Here is a 25,588-nt window from a genome sequence, read left to right as displayed (position 1 = left end):
GGCGGAGAGCTGTTTGGCGCACGTCCTTCCGCCGCCAATGATCGCAGGGCAACATTCTTTGCCTCCTGTTGCCACCTCCTCCTACTCAGCTTCCTCCTCCTCTTCTTCCACCTGCTCATCCAGTCAGCCACACACCTTCACCACCAACTTCAGCACAGCCCGGGGTAAACGTCAGCAGGCCATTCTGAAACTCATATGTTTGGGGGACAGGCCCCACACCGCACAGGAGTTGTGGCGGGGTATAGAATAACAGACCAACGAGTGGTTGCTGCCGGTGAGCCTCAAGCCTGGCCTGGTGGTGTGCGATAATGGGCGAAATCTCGTTGCAGCTCTGGGACTAGCCGGTTTGACGAACATCCCTTGCTTGGCGCATGTGCTGAATTTGGTGGTGCAGAAGTTCATTCACAACTACCCCGACATGTCAGAGCTGCTGCATAAAGTGCGGGCCATCTGTTCGCGCTTCCGGCGTTCACATCCTGCCGCTGCTTGCCTGTCTGCGCTACAGCGTAACTTCGGTCTTCCCGCTCACCGCCTCATATGCGACGTGCCCACCAGGTGGAACTCCACCTTGCACATGCTGGACAGACTGTGCGAGCAGCAGCAGGCCATAGTGGAGTTTCAGCTGCAGCACGCACGGGTCAGTCGCACTGCGGAACAGCACCACTTCACCACCAATGACTGGGCCTCCATGCGAGACCTGTGTGCCCTGTTGCGCTGTTTCGAGTACTCCACCAACATGGCCAGTGGCGATGACGCCGTTATCAGCGTTACAATACCACTTCTATGTCTCCTTGAGAAAACACTTAGGGCGATGATGGAAGAGGAGGTGGCCCAGGAGGAGGAGGAGGAGGAGGAAGAGGGGTCATTTTTAGCACTTTCAGGCCAGTCTCTTCGAAGTGACTCAGAGGGAAGTTTTTCGCAACAGCAGAGGCCAGGTACAAATGTGGCCAGCCAGGGCCCACTACTGGAGGACGAGGAGGAGGTGGAGGAGGATGAGGATGAAGCATGGTCAAAGCGGGGTGGCACCCAACGCAGCTCGGGCCCATCACTGGTGCGTGGCTGGGGGGAAAGGCAGGACGATGACGATACACCTCCCACAGAGGACAGCTTGTCCTTACCCCTGGGCAGCCTGGCACACATGAGCGACTACATGCTGCAGTGCCTGCGCAACGACAGCAGAGTTGCCCACATTTTAACGTGTGCGGACTACTGGGTTGCCACCCTGCTGGATCCACGGTACAAAGACAATGTGCCCACCTTACTTCCTGCACTGGAGCGTGATAGGAAGATGCGCGAGTACAAGCGCACGTTGGTAGACGCGCTACTGAGAGCATTCCCAAATGTCACAGGGGAACAAGTGGAAGCCCAAGGCCAAGGCAGAGGAGGAGCAAGAGGTCGCCAAGGCAGCTGTGTCACGGCCAGCTCCTCTGAGGGCAGGGTTAGCATGGCAGAGATGTGGAAAAGTTTTGTCAACACGCCACAGCTAACTGCACCACCACCTGATACGCAACGTGTTAGCAGGAGGCAACATTTCACTAACATGGTGGAACAGTACGTGTGCACACCCCTCCACGTACTGAGTGATGCTTCGGCCCCATTCAACTTCTGGGTCTCTAAATTGTCCACGTGGCCAGAGCTAGCCTTTTATGCCTTGGAGGTGCTGGCCTGCCCGGCGGCCAGCGTTTTGTCTGAACGTGTATTCAGCACGGCAGGGGGCATCATTACAGACAAACGCAGCCGCCTGTCTACAGCCAATGTGGACAAGCTGACGTTCATAAAAATGAACCAGGCATGGATCCCACAGGACCTGTCCATCCCTTGTGCAGATTAGACATTAACTTCCTCCCCTTAACCATATATTATTGTACTCCAGGGCACTTCCTCATTCAATCCTATTTTTATTTTCATTTTACCATTATATTGCGAGGCTACCCAAAGTTGAATGAACCTCTCCTCTGTCTGGGTGCCGGGGCCTAAATATATGACAATGGACTGTTGCAGTGGTGGCTGACGTGAAGCCTGATTCTCTGCTATGACATGCAGACTGATTCTCTGCTGACATGAAGCCAGATTCTCTGTTACGGGACCTCTCCTCTGCCTGGGTGCTGGGCCTAAATATATGCCAATGGACTGTTGCAGTGGTGGCTGACGTGAAGCCTGATTCTCTGCTATGACATGCAGACTGATTCTCTGCTGACATGAAGCCAGATTCTCTGTTACGGGACCTCTCTCCTCTGCCTGGGTGCTGGGCCTAAATATATGACAATGGACTGTTGCAGTGGTGGCTGACGTGAAGCCTGATTCTCTGCTATGACATGCAGACTGATTCTCTGCTGACATGAAGCCAGATTCTCTGTTACGGGACCTCTCTCCTCTGCCTGGGTGCTGGACCTAAATATATGACAATGGACTGTTGCAGTGGTGGCTGACGTGAAGCCTGATTCTCTGCTATGACATGCAGACTGATTCTCTGCTGACATGAAGCCAGATTCTCTGTTACGGGACCTCTCTCCTCTGCCTGGGTGCTGGGCCTAAATATATGACAATGGACTGTTGCAGTGGTGGCTGACGTGAAGCCTGATTCTCTGCTATGACATGCAGACTGATTCTCTGCTGACATGAAGCCAGATTCTCTGTTACGGGACCTCTCTCCTCTGCCTGGGTGCCTGGGCCTAAATATATGACAATGGACTGTTGCAGTGATGGCTGACGTGAAGCCTGATTTTCTGCTATGGGACCTCTCTCCAATTGATATTGGTTCATTTATATTTATTTTATTTTTATTTTTATTCATTTCCCTATCCACATTTGTTTGCAGGGGATTTACCTACATGTTGCTGCCTTTTGCAGCCTTCTAGCTCTTTCCTGGGCTGTTTTACAGCCTTTTTAGTGCCAAAAGTTTGGGTCCCCATTGACTTCAATGGGGTTCGGGACGAAGTTCGGATCGGGTTCGGATCCCGAACCCGAACATTTCCGGGAAGTTCGGCCGAACTTCTCGAACCCGAACATCCAGGTGTCCGCTCAACTCTAGTGAAAACCACACCGCATCCGCACTTTTTGGCAGATGCTCGCGATTTTCACGCAGACCCATTCATTTCTATAGAGCCAGCATTGCGTGAAAAACGCAGAATATAGAACATGCTGCGATTTTTACACAACGCACAAGTGATGCGTGAAAAACATTGATCATGTACACAGCCCCATTGAAATGAATGGGTCCGGATTCAGTGCGGGTGCAATGCGTTCACGTCACCTTATGTGCCTAATCCGTCCTTTCCGTTCTCCTGCTCCTAAACTGAGCAGGAGAACAGAAAGGCTGAACAGTGACGTGAACGAAGCCTAAGAAACGGAAAGAACAGCTGCTGGCCTGGTCTAAAAGCGTGCTCTTGACTAGTTGCAGGAGTAGGGATTGCACGGGAGGAGGGGATTGTGATGAAGTTGCTGGGGGAAGGCCCGTTCAAACATTTGCTGAGGTTATGCTACTGAGTATAGTATAGATGTGGGGAAAAACCCTCTAACACAACATTGCTGCATGAAATTCTCTGTTTACTGCATTTTATAACCAAGTACATCATATAGTCTGAAATATGTGCTTCAGTACACCATTTGCTATTGACATTGCAGCATCTACATGATGACTTTTTATTTCATTCTTTCACTAATTGAAAACTAACATTTGGAAGTCTGCATGTAATTCCTTTCTAGGTTACCTTAAGATCTTGGAAAATTTCAGCCAGGGCTGAACATTGGAAAATTCTACCAAGAGAAGTAAAGAAAACGCACAATGATTTTTTAAGAGAAAGTTTGATGCACAGTAAGTTGAAGTAGACTACATTATGTGAAATATAACAAAAACATTAGAACACAGCGGCCCAGATTTATTAACCCTAAAGGTGGCATAAGCTTAGACAGGCTGTCTAGACCTGCACCAGGTTTACCACAGTTCGTCAGGCTGGTGCAGGGATAGACACTTTTCACCGACTAGATACCAATTATTGGTTGGCTTAATTTGAGACAGATTTTTACGCCAGAACTTGAGCCAAAATTATGACGCATCTTAGGCCCCTTTCCATTAACGAACCACCCACTCTCTGTTAAGGTAAAAATATTATGGATCCATAATACAACAGTGTAATGCTACTTTAACATCTGTGTTTTTAATTCCGGTTTTGAGATCCAGCATAGGATCTCAAAACCAGAATTAAACTGATCCATGCTATTTAATACATCCAGATGCATCCATTTTGGCGGGATCCGGATGTATTAAATCAAAACTGAACAAATTGCTAACAAGAAAAAAAAAATGACCATTGACTTACATTGATTTTCATGCCGGATCTGGTTTGTTCCATTTCCCAAACCGGACTCAAAACCGCAGGTGTCCAACACAACAAAACGGAAAAGATGCATACATATGCATCATGATCAGTTTTGTCCAATTGACAATGAATGGGGACAAAACTGAATAATTTAATTCCGGTTTTGAGATCCTCTGCCAGATCTCAAAACCGGAATTGAAAACACAGATGTTAAAGTAGCATTACACTGTTGCATTATGGAGCCATAATATTTTTACCATATCCTTCTATGGTCCTATAGCGTAACTCTGTATGCCTCCAACTTTATATGGACCACAATGATTTTTTTTCACCTATATAAATCCATTGAGAAATGATAACTCAACAAATACTCCGCTCACACCGTGAAATAAAAAATCCTTGCATGCTCCATTTCATACCATGTTACCCAGCCAATCTCCCCCAGAGACATTGCTTTTACTGGAGAATACGGTACAATGGACCCATACAGGGTTTTTGAGCAAATAATACCGTGTCCATAGGCCCTTACTATCGATAAGGCAGGAGACAGAGAGGCTCATTGGCACTGAGAATAAAACTAGCCCTAAAATGTTCTTCAATTATATAAATGGTAAAAAGCTTAAATCTCCCACCTCACTCCTAAATAGTGCCATAGCGATGCAAATTTGCCTTTCAGGATCCTGGGGAAGCTGGGTTACACCATGTGGAACTGTAATAGACCACAGAATACTAAATCTACTAAGACAAATGCTTATAAATATTAAAATAGACAAATCACCGGATCCTGATGGCATACACCTCCATAGAGAATTGGGTAATGTAATAGAGGGTCTCTTCCACCAAATATGGTGCCATCATTAAAAAAGGGGTCAAAAACTGAACCTGGAAACTAAAGGCCGGTAAGTCTATTATCTGTCATCGCAAACTGAAGGTTTTCTAAGAGATGCTATCCTGGGGTATCTCATTGAAAATAAGTGAGGAAATTTATCATTCGTCTCATGCCAGTTTTCTGCCGTAAAACAGTTGCAAACCCTATAAATAAAAACCTGCAAAGAAAACACTAGCCTTGATAAATATCCACCTACATGGATAACGCCATGTCAGCACAGATTTGTGAGGTATTGATCCTGTTAAACTAATCTAAATAGTGAGGAGGTAAGTTCTAGACTTGACTGTGGTGAATCAATCGATGTCATATATATTGACTTCTCCAAAGCATTTGACACTGTACCACATAAAAGGTTAGTATATAAAATGAGAATGCTTGGACTGGGAGAAAATGTCTTTATGTGGGTAAGTAACTGGCTCAGTGATAGAAAACAGAGGGTGGTTATTAATGGTACACACTCAGATTTGGTCACAGTCACTAAACTGTGTAAAGTACTGTAATTAACACAGAAGAGGACAATATACTGATAGAAATAGATCTTGATAGATTAAGGGCTTGGGCAGAGAAGTGGCAGATTAGGGTTTAACAGTATCAATTAGGGTTGATAAATGTAATTTTATGGGAAGGAAAAATACATGTCACAAGTGCAGACTAAATGGTAAAACACAGGATAAAAGTTAGAAATCTTTGTCTATAGTAAACTTAAACAGTCATTGTACTTTCACTCAATTTCATTTAATTTAATAGAGAAAGGTGCACCTAGCAAATTTTAAAGTAACTTCATTTAAAAAAATATGCCTGCATCCACTTGAAAAAAGCTGTATAGCCATGGTCACTAGGGGTCTCATTTCCACCTATTTGCAGTCCGTTGCCTGTTGTCAGGCAAGATCCGTCCTTAGTAAGAGTAGGTAGAGAGCAAATGCGGGCATGTCAGAGCTACAGTAGCTGAGATCCTGTGCCTGAAAGAACTGCGTCTACACTGCTTCTGAGTTCACAGGAGCCTCCTGCCTTTCTGTAAGTGTGATTTCCCACTCCTTATCTGTTCTGTGAGTTTCAGAGATAAAAACAAACATAGTGAGAAGAAAGGGAAAGGATGTCACAGCAGTGCAGGCAGATTTCACAGAAGGGATACACCCCCTGCTTCTGAGTGACATGCCTCTAACTGTGCAGCTGAAACGGGGAATAATATGGCTGAAAAAGATTTTAGGGAAGCCCAAAAAGGACACGTTCCTTCATAGTTATGATTATACAAAGAAGCAGAGCCATTATGCAAACTTTTTTTTGGAAACTTAGTTACATTTTAAAGAGGTATTCCAGTTATGTTAAGTTTTGCTCTGCAGGGACCCCCACCGTGCCCCAGGGAGCCTACTGAAATGAATGAAGCAGACAGCCACTTCATTCATTTTTATGGGAGTTCCGGAGATATCCGAACGCTGTCCCCTCTACCCACTAAAAAATGTGGCTGGATTGGGATGCTACTCCAGTTTTAACATACAACTGAAAATAAACACCGTAGATCTGAATATTCAATCAATTTCAGAAATGAATAGAATTTAACGTTAAAAACATCAAGAAATTTGGAGGACGACATTAGTGTTACTCAGCTACTAGGTGAATCATAATACATTAACACTGTCCAAAAGATTCTGCATTTTGGAAGATGTTGGCTTGTACCTAGAGGTCAGGTGTAAATTGTATTGTTCATCCTTGAATTAATTTAAGCTATTATTTAAGTGCCAAGCACAACATACTTTGAATGAACATTTGACAAGTGAATCATGTAGTTTTGTGTATTACGTTAGCCACATATCTCTAGTGTATCTGTTACCATAGTGCAACGATTAAAGCAGAAAATTACAACATCAGGGACTCAAATTTCTTCCTCAGTATTCATAACCACTACATTATAATAAACACAGTTATAACTTCAAGAGCGGTCATTGTTTATTCAAGAAAATATGTTCTTCTTGTCTATTCAAATGGCCTAACCAGGTTCTAATGGCAAATAATAAATTACTCAGGCAAGCCTGGGCATTGTTTGGTCTACTCCCTGCATGTGCAGTTACTGTAAGCATCTGTTACTATTCAGAAAATTACAACTATTTGTTACTTTGAAATACAACCACTCAAAAAATAAAGGGAACACTAAAATACTACATACTAGATCTCAATGAATGACATATTCCAGTTGCAAATCTTTATTCATTACATAGTGGAATTTGCTGAGAACAATCTATATACAATCTATATATGTAAAGAAGGACGTATACAGTACAGACCAAAAGTTTGGACACACCTTCTCATTCAAAGAGTTTTCTTTATTTTCATGACTATGAAAATTGTAGATTCACACTGAAGGCATCAAAACTATGAATTAACACATGTGGAATTATATACATAACAAAAAAGTGTGAAACAACTGAAGATATGTCATATTCTAGGTTCTTCAAAGTAGCCACCTTTTGCTTTGATTACTGCTTTGCACACTCTTGGCATTCTCTTGCTTCAAGAGGTAGTCACCTGAAATGGTCTTCCAACAGTCTTGAAGGAGTTCCCAGAGATGCTTAGCACTTGTTGGCCCTTTTGCCTTCACTCTGCAGTCCAGCTCACCCCAAATCATCTCGATTGGGTTCAGGTCCGGTGACTGTGGAGGCCAGGTCATCTGGCGCAGCACCCCATCACTCTCCTTCATGGTCAGATAGCCCTTACACAGCCTGGAGGTGTGTTTGGGGTCATTGTCCTGTTGAAAAATAAATGATGGTCCAACTAAACGCAAACCGGATGGAATAGCATGCCACTGCAAGATGCTGTGGTAGCCATGCTGGTTCAGTATGCCTTCAATTTTGAATAAATCCCCAACAGTGTCACCAGCAAAGCACCCCCACACCATCACACCTCCTCCTCCATGCTTCACGGTGGGAACCAGGCATGTAGAGTCCATCCGTTCACCTTTTCTGCGTCGCACAAAGACACGGTGGTTGGAACCAAAGATCTTAAATTTGGACTCATCAGACCAAAGCACAGATTTCCACTGGTCTAATGTCCATTCCTTGTGTTCTTTAGCCCAAACAAGTCTCTTCTGCTTGTTGCCTGTCCTTAGCAGTGGTTTCCTAGCAGATATTCTACCATGAAGGCCTGATTCACACAGTCTCCTCTTAACAGTTGTTCTAGAGATGTGTCTGCTGCTAGAACTCTGTGTGGCATTGACCTGGTCTCTAATCTGAGCTGCTGTTAACCTGCGATTTCTGAGGCTGGTGACTCGGATGAACTTATCCTCCGCAGCAGAGGTGACTCTTGGTCTTCCTTTCCTGGGGCGGTCCACATGTGATTCAGTTTCTTTGTAGTGCTTGATGGTTTTTGTGACTGCACTTGGGGACACTTTTAAAGTTTTCCCAATTTTTCGGACTGACTGACCTTCATTTCTTAAAGTAATGATGGCCACTCATTTTTCTTTACTTAGCTGCTTTTTTCTTGCCATAATACAAAAATACTAACAGTCTATTCAGTAGGACTATCAGCTGTGTATCCACCTGACTTCTCCACAACACAACTGATGGTCCCAACCCCATTTATAAGGCAAGAAATCCCACTTATTAAACCTGACAGGGCACACCTGTGAAGTGAAAACCATTTCAGGTGACTACCTCTTGAAGCTCATCAAGAGAATGCCAAGTGTGTGCAAAGCAGTAATCAAAGCAAAAACCTAGAATATGACATATTTTCAGTTTTCACACTTTTTTGTTATGTATATAATTCCACGTGTTAATTCATAGTTTTGATGCCTTCAGTGTGAATCTACAATTTTCATAGTCATGAAAATAAAGAAAACTCTTTGAATGAGAAGGTGTGTCCAAACCTTTGGTCTGTACTGTATATGTGTGTATGTATGTTCTGCAATCACTCAAAAATGCAACCATCGATTTCAACAAAACTTGGTATATACATCCCTTGCTACCTGGAAAGAAATCTTGTGGGGGTCATACACCCCTACAAAGCAGATGCATGGAGTTTGCATGCTCCAACTGTTTTTGCTACACACATATTGCTCTGTAACTCAAAAACTCTTTGATCAATTTCTACTAAACTTGGTACACATATCACTTACTATCTGGGAAAGAATACTGTGGAGGTAACATGCCAGTACACAATGAGTTTCTGTCTGTCCTGACATCTGTCTGTCTGTTCTTTATGCGCGACCAAACGACTGGACTGATCTTCACCAAATTTGTCACACAGGTACATCAGGTGTCCGGGAAGGTTTTAGACCAGGTCTCAGCTGAGATATTCCCCAAAAATGCATCTGCAATAGCCAATACAAGCCTGCAAGTCTTTCTCTTCATATCCCAACTGCCATACACACGGTCACATGACCCTTATCAGCTAATAGAAGCTTTCAGGCCCTTAGTCTACACATACACACAGTTTTACTCCAGGTTTCCATAACAACCCAGCCATTTTTCTTCACTGCTGTAGGTAAGCTTTAGGCTAAGGCTACACGACGACATATGTCGCATGACAATAAGTCACGCAACACATAGGGCACAACTACACTGCTACATGTGTCGCGCAACAATTTTTATAATGATAGTCTATGGTATTGCACTGCGACATGTCACATGCCGCAACTGCGACATGACAGTCGCAGAAAAATCCATCTTATAAAAATTGTTTCGACAAAATGTTGTGCGACACATGTCGCTGTGTAGGCCTAGCATTAAAGGGGCAGGGTGCTGTGGAGGTCACTGTTAAAGGGGCGGGCACTGTGGAGGTCACTGTTAAAGAGGCGTTCACTGTGGATAATACTGTTAAGGCAGCAGTGTACTGTGAGGTCACTGTTAAGGGAGCAGGTTACTGTGGAGGTCACTGTTAAGGGGGCAGGCCCTGAGGAGGTCACTGTCAAGGGAGTGGGGTGCTGTGAAACTCACTGTTAAAGAGGCAGGCTGCTGTGAAGGTCAAAGTTAAGGGGATGGGCTGCTGTGGAGGTCCCATTTTAAAGTGGTGGGGCACTGTGGGGGGGTTAGTGTTAAGGGTGGGGGACTGTGGAGTTCACTGTTAAAGGGGCAAGGTGCTGTAGAGGTCACTTTTATGGGGGATTCTGTCGATATCTTTTAGCAACACACACAAACATTAAATGAAATAGATTAAATATACCCGTGCAAAGCCGAGTCCTTCTGCTAATAAAACATAAAAATGATCAATGTAAAGCAAACTTAATATCCTGTGGAGGTCTGGATTTGGAATGATACTCAAAACCTACGTCGAAAATCTAATTTCATCCTGATCCAGCTTCAGTGGAAATGCCCCCAGACAAGGAAATGAGACTCGGTAGTGTGTGGTCTCCACGTGTCTGTATGACCTCCCTACAATCACCTGGGCATGCTCCTGATGAGGTGGTGAATGTTCTACTCCCAGACCTGGATTAGAACATCAGTCAACTCCTGGACAGTCTGTGGTGCCAAGTGGTATTGGTGGATGGAACAATACATGATGTCCCAGATGTGCTCGATTGGATTCAGGTCTGGGGAACAGGCAGACCAGTCCATAGCATTAATGATTTCATCATGCAGGAACTGCTGACACACTTCAGCCACATGAGGCCTAGCATTGCCATGCATCAGAAGTAACCCAGGGCCCACTGCACCTGCATATAGTCTCACAATAGGTATGAGGATCTCATCCCGGTACCTAATGGCAGTCAGGGTTCCTCTCGCTAGCACATCGAGGGCTGTGCGGCCCTCCAAAGAAATGCCTCCCCACACCTATTACTGACCCATTGCCAAACCGGTCATGCTGGAGGATGTTGCAGGCAGCAGAACACTCTCTACGACATCTTCAGACTCTGTGTCGTCTGTGACATGTGCTCAGTGCGAACCTGCTCTCATCCGTGAAGAGCACAGGGCGCCAATGTTGAATCTGCCAATCTTGGTGTTCTCTGGCAAATGCCAATCGCCCTGCATAGTGGGCTATAAGTACAACACCGACTTGTGAACGTTTGGCCCTCATACCTCCCTCATGGAGTCTGTTTCTGACAGTTTGAGCAGATACATGGATATTAGGGGCCTGCTGTTGGTTTTGCAGGGACTCTGGCACTGCTCCTCTGTCAAGCATGCGGTGTGGGTGGAAAACTCCACACCGAGCACAGGAGGGAAGAGGATAGGAACGAGGCCTGAAAACTAGGATAAAGGAGACGGTCACCTCCTAGAACAACCCTAATTCAAGTCCTGACTAAATATCAGTATGAACTGACCTTGATGGTAGGAAAGTTCATACAGGAACCTAGAGCCCTAACACACCCTGTAGGGCCCTGGTATAGTGACATGACTTGAGACAACCTATTCCTCCACCAGAAGGATGCACAGGAGTCTCCCTCAGGCCTGGATACAACAGACAGGGAAATACAACAAACAAAATACAAATAGGAAAGACGACACTTCACGTGAGGCAAAGGCAGCACCAGGAGCTCAACCGAGAACTAACAACCAGCTAGCCCAGAGTCCAGAAACTGAAGCTATAAACTGCACCCCTAGAAGAGGTAAGCAGTAATAAATAGGGGAAGTTAAATGACCAAACCAACAACACCTGCCAGAGGTGTGGTCATTACCAAAACAACACAGACACAAATGATCCACAAGGAACCATTCAGATTAACCCACGTGTTGCCAGTCTCTCGGATCTCCTGGCCCCTGTCACGTGAATGTCCGTGACATCCTCCTTGTGCAAAGGAGAAAGTAGCGGTCCTGCAGCTGGGTTGTTGCCCTTTTATGGCCCCTCCACATCTCCTGGTGTACTGTCCTGTCTGCTGGTCTCTGCATATGAAGTGACTGTTGAATATTACGAATTAAAGTAGAAGTTTTTAAGAGGACGAAAATTGCTTTCTGGAGCTGTTTTTCTACTATTTTCTACTTTACCGTACCTGGGGACTCATCCAAAGGCTCCTGAATACGGGTATAAAGGCCAGATACAAGGTGAGCTGGAAAAAAGTGTGCTTATTGAAATCTCTGCTCCATGCTCTGGACACTGTGCTTACAGACACAGCTAATGTTCTTGCCAGAGATTGCATTGATGTGTCATCCTGGATGAGCTGCACTACCTGAGCAACTTCTGTGGGTTGTAGACACCGCCTCATGCTACCGCTAGGGGTGAGAGCAATGACAAAATGCTAAAGTGACCAAAACAACTGCCAAAAAGAATGAGAACAGAGAAATGGTCTGTGGTCACCACCTGCAGAACCACTCCTTTATAGGGATTGTCTTGATTTCACAGACGTGTGATTGACTTGGAGTCACATTGTGTTGTTTAAGTGTTCCCTTTATTTATTTTTAGCAGTGTATGTATAAACCTTTGAACAATTATATTAAAACTACCTGCCTAATATTGTGTAGGTCCCATTGGTGCCACCAGAAGATCTCTGACCATTCAAGTCATAGACTCCATAAGACCATTGGAGATGGCCTGTGGAATCTGGCACCAAAATGTTAACAGTAGACCCTTTAAGTCCTGTAAGTTGAGAGATGGTACCTTTATGGATTGAACTTATTTTTCCGATTTGGATATGTGGAATTTAGAGGTCAAGTCAATAGCTTGAACTTTTTAATGTTCTTTAAGGACAATTTTTGCAGAGTGGCAGGGCAGATTATCTTACAAGAGGACACTACAATTAGGGAATACCTTAGCCATACAGGATTGCACTTGATCTATAACAATGTTTACTTAGGCAGTATGTCACAAAGTAACATCCACATGAATGCCAGGACCCAAAGTTACTCAGCAGAACATTGCCCAGAGCATCATACCACACCTCCACCAGCTTGCCTTCCTCTCATTAGTGCATCCTGGTGCCTTCTATTTTCCACGTAAGTGTTGCGCATATGTAAGAGGAACTGTGAAGATTGACAAAGATATTGCAGTTAAACTAATGTTTTTATTAATTGGCATAACTTTCTTCTGCTGTTCTAAAACCTGAGTTGGAGATGAACCAAAGTAGGGCTGAACCAAAGTGACTGTTGGCTCAGAGCCCACTCTACTGTGCTACTATGGGTCACTGAAAGGCTTCTCTCCTCCATAGCCTGCCCTCAATATGAAACTCACTTGTTGTAACAGTTACTTGGTGGGGAAATTGCTTTGGTCAGCTTGATCACCAGCTCTTGAGAATGTCTGAGACTGGATAGGGCAACAGATCTTTCATGCACAGCAGCCAACAACCACCTTGGTTGAACTACGGGTCCAAGATAAAAAGCTTGGAATGACATACCACAAGAGTATATCCAGAATCTGTATGACTGTTACCATGCCAGAGTGGCAGCCTGTATCGCAGCAAGGGAAAATGTCACCCAGTATGAATGGAATTCAACATATATCCTGTTGCCGAACCCAAAATAAAGGGTGCACCAACTTGGTTGTGTGATCATTGAGCAAACACCACTAACAGTTTAAACTTAGTCAATCTCAGCTCAATCACGTTAAGTTTTCCATTTGTTCTTTTATTTTATTTTCCGGTAGTGTAAATAGGATCAGCAATCAAAACTCCACTCTAATCAACTAGCAAACCTAGGTAATAACCAACCCAGAATAAGAGCAAGGCAGTTACATAACGACTGCCAAGAAGAGTAATAAGTGGCTATCAAGACTCTAGTTTGTTGTAGCTGTTTACTAGGGCGACAGGACAGCATGGTGTGTCGAAGGTCTTTGGTGCAGGCAAAATAAGAAGGAGGTCTGTATAACACTCTTTGGGGAGGTCTAGTGAGATAGGTGTTTTTTTAAGAGTCGGTTTAGCATTCTATTTGGCCCCTGGTCCTTTAAAAGTCTTCATGAGCCTGTGAGATGGGCTAGACAGAGGTGAAAAAGTATTCCTTTGTGCCCCAGTACAGAGCTGGATGCAAGATAGCAGATGGTTAGATATCAGGCCTCAACTTGTATGATGCTTTATGCACCAGACAAGACTGGGTATTCAAAGATATTGGTTCTTCCTGAATAGGAAGTTAGTATATAAAGTTGCAATGGTTTCCATGGGTTTTGGTTGCAAATAGTGATGAATGCTAGTGGTTTTCCACTCTTGTCAAGGACAGCTGTGTGCAATACAGTGATTCTAAATGTGGCACTCTTTCATAAAATGCTAAGTTTACCAAAAGTGAGTTTGTAAAATATCTGAGCGCCTAGATCTTTCTCACTCAACTGTAAGTGCTGTTTCTGTGAAGTGGAAATACAGTCCTGATCAAAAGTTTAAGACCACTTGAAAAATTGCAAAAAAACATATTTAGCATGGCTGGATCTTAACAAGGTTCCAAGTAGAGCTCCAACATGCAACAAGAAGAAATGGGAGTGAGACAAAACATTTTTTGAGCATTCAATTTAATCAAAACAACGAATAAACTGAAACAGGCTGTTTTTCAGCTGATCAAAAGTTTAGGACCACATACCTTTAAAAGGCCAAATCTGTGCAAAGCAGGGTCTCTCAGAGCGCCATCGCTGCTGAGGTCATTTGGAATTTCTTAAATGATCCTGAGGGTTATGGAACAAGTCAAGTGGAAGACCCAAAAAAATGTCATCAGCACTGAGCCGGAGGATCTAATTGGCTGTCCGTCAAGACACTGGACAATCCAAATTAAGGCCCTTACTGGTGCTGACTGCAACCCCATAACCATCAGACAGCATCTGAGACTGAAGGTCTTCAAAAACAAAAAACGTCTTTAAAGACCTCGTCTCCTTGAACGCCACAGAACAGTTCGTTTGGACTTTGCAAGAGAGCACCAAACATGGGACATTCAAAGGTGGAAGAAAGTTTTATTCTCTGATGAGAAAAAATGTAACCTTGATGGTCCTGATGGTTTCCAACGTTACTGGCATGACAAGCAGATCCCACCTGAGATGTTTTCTACGCGCCACAGTGGAGGGGGCGCCATAATGGTCTGGGCTGCTTTTTCCTTCAGTGGAACAATGGAGCTTCAGGAAGTGCAGGGGCGTCAAACGGCCGCTGGCTATGTCCAGATGTTGCAGAGAGCATTCCTCATGACTGAGGGCCCTCGTCTGTGTGGTAACGACTGTGTTTTTTAACAGGACAACGCTACAGTACACAATGCTGCAGGACAAGGGACTTCTTCCAGGAGAATAACATCACTCTTTTGGCCCATCCTGTGTGTTCCCCTGATTTAAATCCAATTGAGAACCTTTGGGGATGGATGGCAAGGGAAGTTTACAAAAATGGACAACAGTTCAAGACAGTAGATGGCTTTCGTGCGGCCGTCTTCACCACTTGGAGAAATGTTCCCACTCACCTCATGGAAACGCTTGCATCAAGCATGCCGAAACAAATTTTTTAAGTGATAAACAATAACGGCGGAGCTACTCATTACTGAGTTCATGTTTGGAGGTTGGATTTCTGTTTTGGGGGGTTTCGTTTTTTTTGGGAGGTGTGGTCCTAAACTTTTGATCAGCTGAAAAACAGCCTGTTTCAGTTTGTGTTGTTTTGATTAAATTGAATGCTCAAAAAATGTTTTGTCTCACTCCCATTTTTTCTTGTTGCATGTTGAAGCTCTACTTGGAACCTTGTTAAGATCCAGCCATGCTAAATATAATTTTTTGCTATTTTTCAAGTGGTCTTAAACTTTTGATCAGGACTTTATCTAGGAATTAGAAAAGCTCAGCCACAAAGAGTTAAACCATGTGGTAGCCAATTGCTGAAGAACATGTCATGCAAAAATCACATATCTTCTGTTCAGTCGCTCACTACGAGTTCCAGATTGCCTTTAGGAGATGGATTTCTATGATCAAGCCACTGGGCCCAAGCCGAAGATCACCATGCACAATGCTAGGTATTGGGTTGAGTGATATAAAGCACAGTAGTAATTTGTTCTCTAGAATGAGGAGTCACATTTCTGGCAGTATGATTGCATGACTTGAGTTTGGAGATGCCCGGAAAATGCTGCCTACCAGAATGCATAGGGGCTAAATTAATAGACCCAAGACCCACGGTGATCAACTTTCTAAATGTCCTGTCAGCGCCATGCCATGTCTGTTTTAATAAATACTTGTATTCCCAAATAACAATATTAGAGCATGCAAATACTGCCGTTCCTGTTTTTCCTTATGGGAATGTGTAAATAAGCTGAAAAATGGTATTACTTACCGGTAATTTTATTTTACGGAGCCCATGACAGCACCACCAGAGAGAGGAGGATCCGCCCCCCGAGATAGGAAACCTGCAGAATAAAAAGGGCGGACACTCTCCTCCCCTTCAGTGAGTTTTCCAAGTACCGGAGGAAGGCCGCCAATATATATTAGACGTGTAAATGAACATTTTTTTTTTTTTTTATCACCCGTGCAAAAAAGGACACATAGGGAGGGAAAGCCGTGGTGCTGTCATGGGCTCCGTAAAATAAAATTACCGGTAAGTAATACCATTTTTTCCTATCGCCCATGACAGCACCACCAGAGACTTACTAGAGGAGCTCTTAAGGGTGGGATGTAGAAAGAAGGACCCCTTCACCAAAGGAAGCATCCCCTGAAAGGTTCAAGTCCAACCTATAGTGTTTAAAGAAGGTAGAGGGTGAAGACCAAGTGGCAGCCTTGCAAATTCTCTCAATTGGAACCGCAGACCTCTCTGCCCAAGATGCCGCCACTGCTCTGGTTGAGTGAGCCCTTAACCCAACAGGAGGGGACAGACCAGTGGATAGCTAGGATAAGGAAATAGCAGCAACAATCCATCGGGCGATGGAATTTTTAGAGGCAGCCGAACCCTTATTCACTCCCTGATACTGCAGAAACAGTGAAGACGACTTCCGCCAGGTAGATGTGGCCGATAGATATGCTAAGAGAGCTCTTCTGACATCAAGACAATGGAGAGACTCTTCCTTAGTAGAAGGATTCTGAAAAAGGGTAGGAAGAACAATCTCCTGAGAACGGTGAAATTTAGAGACGACTTTCGGGAGGAAAGCCGGGTCAGGGCGAATGATAACTTTGTCATCTAGTATCAAAGTATACGGAGGATTTATGGAGATGGCCTGAATTTCACTAATCCTGCGGGCGGAGGTTAAGGCTATTAACAAGGCTAGTTTTAAGGTCAGATGCTTGATAGAGGAGGACTCAATAGGCTCAAAGGGGGATACTGATAAGGCTTTCAGCACTACCTCTAAACTCCACGGAGGAGGCTTAGGAACTGACACTAGGGAGGTTCTATCCACAGCCCTAAAAAATCTGGAAACCCACGGATTCCCTGCTAAGTTTAGATTGAACAAGGCAGAAAGAGCTGAGACCTGAACTCTTAGAGTGCTGACCGCTAGACCCAGTTCTAGCCACTTCTGGAGAAACTCCAGGATAGTATGTAAAGGGGCTACCGCCGGGAGGCTCCCTAACTGGATCTGGGTGAAGTCAAGAAATGTATGCCAAATCCTGCTATAAATTCCAACCGTGACCTCTTTTTTACTCTTTAACAGGGTAGAAACTAAGGCGTCAGAAAACCCTTCCTTGTTCAGCAACCACCTCTCAAATTCCAGGCCGTTAAGTGTAGGTTCTCCACAGCTGGATGTAACACCGGCCTTTGGCTTAGAAGCCCCTTGACCGAAGGGAGAACCCAAGGATCGAACACTGACATGGTTCTGAGTCCCGTGAACCAGGCTCTCCTGGGCCAAAAGGGTGCTATCAGGATAACCCTGGCCTTTTCTTCCCGAATCTTCCTCAGAACCCGGGGAATCAGGGGAAAGGGGGAGAAGGCGTAAGCTAGATGAAACGTCCACTCCTGGGACAGAGCATCCATCCCACAAGGGGACCCCGACAGGTCTAGAGAAAAGAACTTGGGAACTTTTTTGTTTGAATGGGTAGCAAACAAGTCGATTTCCGGAAGGCCCCAAAGATCTACAATCTTCTGGAAGACTACCGGGTCCAAAGACCACTCCCCCTGAGACAGGGTATGACGGCTCAGGAAATCGGCTTGTTTGTTCTCCACACCCTTTATGTGAACGGCTGAAATCGAGGAACACGTTCTCTCTGCTAACTCCAGAATAGAGAAGGCTTCTTTCATGAGGGTTCTGCATCTCGTTCCTCCCTGTCTGTTTAACCACTTCAGCCCCGCTAGGTGAAACCCCCTTCATGACCAGAGCACTTTTTACACTTCGGCACTACACTACTTTCACCGTTTATTGCTCGGTCATGCAACTTACCACCCAAATGAATTTTACCTCCTTTTCTTCTCACTAATAGAGCTTTCATTGGGTGGTATTTCATTGCTGCTGGCATTTTTACTTTTTTTGTTATTAATCAAAATGTAACGATTTTTTTGCAAAAAAATGACATTTTTCACTTTCAGCTGAAAAATTTTGCAAAAAAAACGACATCCATATATAAATTTTTCGCCAAATTTATTGTTCTACATGTCTTTGATAAAAAAAAATGTTTGGGCAAAAAAAAAATGGTTTGGGTAAAAGTTATAGCATTTACAAACTATGGTACAAAAATGTGAATTTCCGCTTTTTGAAACAGCTCTGACTTTCTGAGCACCTGTCATGATTCCTGAGGTTCTACAATGCCCAAACAGTAGAAAACCCCCACAAATGACCCCATTTCGGAAAGTAGACACCCTAAGGTATTCGCTGATGGGCATAGTGAGTTCATAGAACTTTTAATTTTTTGTCACAAGTTAGCGGAAAATGATGATGATTTTATTTTTTTTATTTTTTCTTACAAAGTCTCATATTCCACTAACTTGCGACAAAAAATAAAAAATTCTAGGAACTCACCATGCCCCTCACAGAATACCTTGGGGTGTCTTCTTTCCAAAATGGGGTCACTTGTGGGGTAGTTATACTGCCCTGGCAATTTAGGGGCCCAAATGTGTGAGAAGAACTTTGCAATCAAAATGTGTAAAAAATGACCGGTGAAATCCAAAAGGTGCACTTTGGAATATGTGCCCCTTTGCCCACCTTGGCAGCAAAAAAGTGTCACACATCTGGTATCGCCGTACTCAGGAGAAGTTGGGGAATGTGTTTTGGGGTGTCATTTTACATATACCCATGCTGGGTGAGAGAAATATCTTGGCAAAAGACAACTTTTCCCATTTTTTTATACAAAGTTGGCATTTGACCAAGATATTTTTCTCACCCAGCATGGGTATATGTAAAATGACACCCCAAAACACATTGCCCAACTTCTCCTGAGTACGGCGATACCAGATGTGTCACACTTTTTTGCTGCCAAGGTGGGCAAAGGGGCACATATTCCAAAGTGCACCTTTCGGATTTTGCAGGGCATTTTCTACACATTTTGATTGCAAAGTTCTTCTCACACATTTGGGCCCCTAAATTGCCAGGGCAGTATAACTACGCCACAAGTGACCCCATTTTGGAAAGAAGACACCCCAAGGTATTCCGTGAGGGGCATGGCGAGTTCCTAGAATTTTTTATTTTTTGTCGCAAGTTAGTGGAATATGAGACTTTGTAAGGGAAAAAAAAAGAAAAATCATCATTTTCCGCTAACTTGTGACAAAAAATAAAAAATTCTAGGAACTCGCCGTGCCCCTCACGGAATACCTTTGGGTGTCTTCTTTCCAAAATGGGGTCACTTGTGGCGTAGTTATACTGCCCTGGCAATTTAGGGGCCCAAATGTGTAAGAAGTACCTTGCAATCAAAATGTGTAAAAAATGGCCTGCGAAATCCGAAAGGTGCCCCTTTGCCCACCTTGGCTGCAAAAAAGTGTCACACATGTGGTATCGCCGTACTCAGGAGAAGTTGGGTAATGTGTTTTGGGGGGTCATTTTACATATACCCATGCTGGGTGAGAGAAATATCTTGGCAAAGGACAACTTTTCCCATTTTTTTATACAAAGTTGGCATTTGACCAAGATATTTTTCTCACCCAGCATGGGTATATGTAAAATGACACCCCAAAACACATTCCCCAACTTCTCCTGAGTACGGCGATACCACATGTGTGACACTTTTTTGCAGCCAAGGTGGGCAAAGGGGCCCAAATTCCTTTTAGGAGGGCATTTTTAGACATTTGGATCCCAGACTTCTTCTCACACTTTCGGGCCCCTAAAAAGCCAGGGCAGTATAAATACCCCACATGTGACCCCACTTTGGAAAGAAGACACCCCAAGGTATTCAATGAGGGGCATGGCGAGTTCCTAGAATTTTTTTTTTTTTGCATAAGTTAGCGGATATTGATTTTTTTTGTTGTTTTTTTCTCACAAAGTCTCACTTTCCGCTAACTTAGGACAAAAATTTCAATCTTTCATGGACTCAATATGCCCCTCAGCGAATACCTTGGGGTGTCTTCTTTCCGAAATGGGGTCACATGTGGGGTATTTATACTGCCCTGGCTTTTTAGGGGCCCTAAAGCGTGAGAAGAAGTCTGGAATATAAATGTCTAAAAATGTTTACGCATTTGGATTCCGTGAGGGGTATGGCGAGTCCATGTGAGATTTTATTTTTTGACACAAGTTAGTAGAATATGAGACTTAGTAAGAAAAAACAAAAACAAACAAAAAATTTCCGCTAACTTGTGCCCAAAAAAATGTCTGAATGGAGCCTTACCAGGGGGGGGGGGGGGGGGGGGGGGTGATCAATGACAGGGGGGTGATCACCCATATAGACTCCCTGATCACCCCCTGTCATCCCTGTCATTGATCACCCCCCCTGTAAGGCTCCATTCAGACATCCGCATGATTTTTTACGGATACATGGATCGGATCCACAGAACGCATGCGGACGTCTGAATGGAGCCTTACAGGGGGGTTATCAATGACAGGGGGTGATCAGGGTAATCAGGGTGATCACCCCCCTGTCACTGATCACCCCCCCTGTAAGGCTCCATTCAGACATCCGCATGATTTTTTACGGATACATGGATCGGATCCACAGAACGCATGCGGACGTCTGAATGGAGCCTTACAGGGGGGTTATCAAAGACAGGGGGTGATCAGGGTAATCAGGGTGATCACCCCCCTGTCACTGATCACCCCCCCTGTAAGGCTCCATTCAGACATCCGCATGATTTTTTACGGATCCATGGATACATGGATCGGATCCACAGAACGCATGCGGACGTCTGAATGGAGCCTTACAGGGGGGTTATCAATGACAGGGGGTGATCAGGGTAATCAGGGTGATCACCCCCCTGTCACTGATCACCCCCCCTGTAAGGCTCCATTCAGACATCCGCATGATTTTTTACGGATCCATGGATACATGGATCGGATCCACAAAACGCATGCGGACGTCTGAATGGAGCCTTACAGGGGGGTTATCAATGACAGGGGGTGATCAGGGTAATCGGGGTGATCACCCCCCTGTCACTGATCACCCCCCCTGTAAGGCTCCATTCAGACATCCGCATGATTTTTTACGGATCAATGGATACATGGATCGGATCCACAGAACGCATGCGGACGTCTGAATGGAGCCTTACAGGGGGGTTATCAATGACAGGGGGTGATCAGGGTAATCAGGGTGATCACCCCCCTGTCACTGATCACCCCCCCTGTAAGGCTCCATTCAGACATCCGCATGATTTTTTACGGATCCATGGATACATGGATCGGATCCACAGAACGCATGCGGACGTCTGAATGGAGCCTTACAGGGGGGTTATCAATGACAGGGGGTGATCAGGGTAATCGGGGTGATCACCCCCCTGTCACTGATCACCCCCCCTGTAAGGCTCCATTCAGACATCCGCATGATTTTTTACGGATCCATGGATACATGGATCGGATCCACAGAACGCATGCGGACGTCTGAATGGAGCCTTACAGGGGGGTTATCAATGACAGGGGGTGATCAGGGAGTGTATATGGGTGATCACCCGCCTGTCATTGATCACCCTCCATTCAGACGTCCGCATGTGTTTTGCGGATCCGATCCATGTATCCATGGATCCGTAAAAATCATGCGGATGTCTGAATGGAGCCTTACAGGGGGGGTGATCAGTGACAGGGGGGTGATCAATGACAGGGGGTGATCAGGGAGTGTATATGGGTGATCACCCGCCTGTCATTGATCACCCCCCTGTAAGGCTCCATTCAGACGTCCGTATGCTTTTTGCGGATCCGATCCATGTATCCGTGGATCCGTAAAAATCATACGGACGTCTGAACGGAGCCTGACAGGGGGGTGATCAATGACAGGGCGGTGATCAATGACAGGGGGGTGATCAGGGAGTTTATATGGGGTGATCATGGGTGATCGGGGGTTTATAAGGGGTTAATAAGTGACGGGGGGGGGTGTAGTGTAGTGTGGTGTTGGGTGCGACTGTACTGACCTACCTGAGTCCTCTGGTGGTCGATCCTAACAAAAGGGACCACCAGAGGACCAGGTAGGAGGTATATTAGACACTGTTATGAAAACAGCGTCTAATATACCTGTTAGGGGTTAAAAAATTCGGATCTCCAGCCTGCCAGCGAACGATCGCCGCTGGCATGCTGGAGATCCACTCGCTTACCTTCCGTTCCTGTGAGCGCGCGCGCGCGTTCACAGGAAATCTCGGCTCTCGCGGGAGGACGCGTATATGCGTCCACCCAGAAGAGCAGGACCGCCGGCAGGACGCAATCCTGCGTACGGCGGTCCTGAGGTGGTTAAATAGGACACTACTGTCCTGTTGTCTGAAAGAACTCTTAAATTCCTTCCTTTTATTTCTGGAAGTGAACTCCTCATAGCTAAGCCCACTGCCATCAGTTCCTTTAGATTTGAGGATTGAATTTTCTGAAGGGAATTCCAATGGCCCTGATAGGAAGAACCTTGAATGTGAGCCCCCCACCCCCAAGGGCTTGCGTCCATAGTCAGACAAACTAAATTCTCGATCTTCCAAGGGGTCCCCTGTGTTAGATTTCTTTTTACTAGCCACCAGGCTAGTTCCTGGATAGTCTGGGAGGAGACTTCTAGACTGGCATCCAGTGACCTGCTCTTCCCCCAACTGGCCAGAATCTCCCACTGTAAGGTCCTGGAATGAAGTTGTGCCCACCTCACTGCAGGGATACAGGACGTGAGGGAGCCCAGGACTGACATGGCTTTCCTTATGGAAGTCACTGGTCTCTGGGTTAGACTCGCAACCTTGCTCTGAACGGTCTGTATCTTCTCCACCGGTAAAAAGCATTTCTGGAGAGAGGAGTCCAAAATTAGGCCCAGGAACACCTGTTTCTTTAGCGGACGGGATCTTGACTTCTCCTCGTTTATCATCCAACCCAGTTTGCCTAAGATGGAACGGACCTCTAGAACAGCAAGACTGCAAGCCTCTTCTGACTGAGCTACGATTAAGAAATCGTCTAAGTAAGGGATGAAAAGGATGTCTCTTTCCCTTATGTGGGCCGCCATCTCTGCTACCAACTTTGTGAAGACTCTCGGAGCCATGGAAAGCCCGAAGGGGAGCGCCTGGTACTGAAAATGTTGCAGATGACCATCCAAAAATACTGCTACCCTTAGGAACTTTTGATGTTCTACAGCAATGGGAACGTGGTAATACGCGTCCTTTAGGTCGAGAACCGCCATAAAGCACTGAGGGTATAAGAGATTGATTGCTGATTTTATCGTCTCCATCCTGAATTTCTTCGGCTGAAGAAAGAGATTTAGTTTCTTTAGATTTATGATGGTTCTCCAGGAACCGTCTGGTTTCTTGACCAGAAAAAGCGGGGAACAGAACCCTTTCCCTCTTTCCTTTTCTAACACCGGGATTAAAACGGACTTTCCTACTAGTTTCACCACCTCTTCTTCCATGATGGATCTTCCCTGCACGGAACCCGGAACTACGGTGGGTAGAAATCTGGCAGGAGGAGACTGAAGGAATTCCAGATTTAGGCCTCTGGAAATGGTATAGAGTACCCAAGGGCTCAAGGAAATTCTCCTCCACTCCAAAGCGAAAGCCTTCAGTCTGCCCCCTACCGGAATGCTGGCGTCATTGCTGGTCAGGCTTCTTTTTGTCTGAGGAGGGCTGGTTAAAGAAAAAGTTTCTGCTCTTTCTTTGACCCCTAAACCGGTCTTCCCTAGGTCTTCTATCCTGTTCCTGGTTACTTTTAAAGGGACGAAAGGAGCGGCTAAACCTGTTTTTACTGGGGAAGGAGCTCTGAAAACCGGGAAACTTTCTCTTCCTGTCAGCCGCCTTATCCAGGAGGTCGTCCAAACTAGGACCAAAGAGGTACTCCCCCTCACATGGAACTCCGCAAAGCTTAGTCTTGGAGGCAGTATCGCCACTCCAATTCTTTATCCACAGAGCTCTCCGAGCAGAGTTGGATAAGGCTGCTGACTTAGCGGCCAGTCTGACTGAGTCGGCAGATGCGTCCGCTTTTTTAATTGTAGGGAGGGAGGCCAGTATCTCCTCACGGGGACTTCTGTTTTTAAGCTGAGCTTCTAATTCGGAACCCCAAACAATTAAAGAACGGGCCGTACAGGTGGAGGCTATACTGGGCCTAAAGGATGAGGTAGATGCCTCCCAAGCACCTTTAAGAAAGGCGTCTGCTTTTTTATCTAGAGGGTCTTTTAATATACCCATATCCTCAAAAGGCAAGGCCGTCTTCCTAGAGACCTTGGAGATGGCTACGTCAATGCGGGGAGCCCTATCCCAGGAGGCAGAGTCCTCCTCTTTAAAGGGGTATTTGCGTTTGAGGTTCTTGGAGATAAATACTCTCTTATTTGGTTTCTTCCACCCAGCTCTAATCAACGCAGCTACATTTTTGTGTACTGGAAAAGTACCATGTTGTCTGGCTTCTAACCCTTCAAACATAATGTCCTGAAAGGAACGGGGCTCCCGGGTCTCTTCTATGCCCATAGTAGAGCGAACGGCTTTTAACAGCTTCTCCGTATCTTCCACAGGGAAACATGGTCTCCGCCCCTGACCTTCTTCCTCATCAGGGGAGGACTGCTCTGAGACGTCCGAAAATTCAATCACTGAAGAAGGCAAATCTTCCTCTCCTTCTGAAACAATGGGATTACGCCGGGTCTCTTTACGAACCGGCCTCTGATCCTTCTTAGCAGTTAAAGAGGAGTTAACCTCTGACCGAACTAACGCCTGCAGACACTTATAAAAGGAAAGAGATTCTTCCGCAACTGTTCTGTCTATACAGGTCTGGCACAATTTTTTATCCCACTCTGAGGGCAACCCCACTTTGCACAGAGCACACTCTCTATTTTTCTTTTTGGCCACCACTTTTTTAGGCTTAACCTGTAAATAGACAGTAATGCCAATTAGTAAAAAGGAATCTAGGTCATAAGAGACCCCACTCACCCCTTCAGAGGTACCGAAGCAGGAGGGACAGCAAGCTCCTCAGATGGCTTGTCTTCCTCCATGATGCAGGCTCAGCCAGGTCACAAACGGACGCCGGCAATTGGAAAATCGCGCTCCTCTCATAGGGCGCATACTGATGACGTCACCGCCGACGCCTGCGCCGGTCACATGACAGCAGGA

General features: G+C 45.3%; 1 protein-coding gene across 1 annotated transcript in view; it reads left to right on the top strand.

Moving 5' to 3' along the window:
* The window catches only part of LOC122933373 (F-box only protein 36-like), a 64,797-nt gene that overhangs the window by 7,807 nt on the left and 31,402 nt on the right, over positions 1-25,588 (top strand). Inside the window, exon 2 of the mRNA XM_044288334.1 lies at positions 3,706-3,814. Within this exon, the coding sequence (XP_044144269.1) occupies positions 3,706-3,814 (109 nt within the window). The remainder of the gene's footprint in view (positions 1-3,705; positions 3,815-25,588) is intronic.

The sequence above is a fragment of the Bufo gargarizans genome, chromosome 3 (genome assembly GCF_014858855.1).
Source record: "Bufo gargarizans isolate SCDJY-AF-19 chromosome 3, ASM1485885v1, whole genome shotgun sequence".
NCBI classification, from domain to species: Eukaryota; Metazoa; Chordata; class Amphibia; order Anura; family Bufonidae; genus Bufo; species Bufo gargarizans.
Note: the sequence above shows the minus strand (reverse complement) of the source record. Positions and strands in the feature narration are given on the sequence as shown.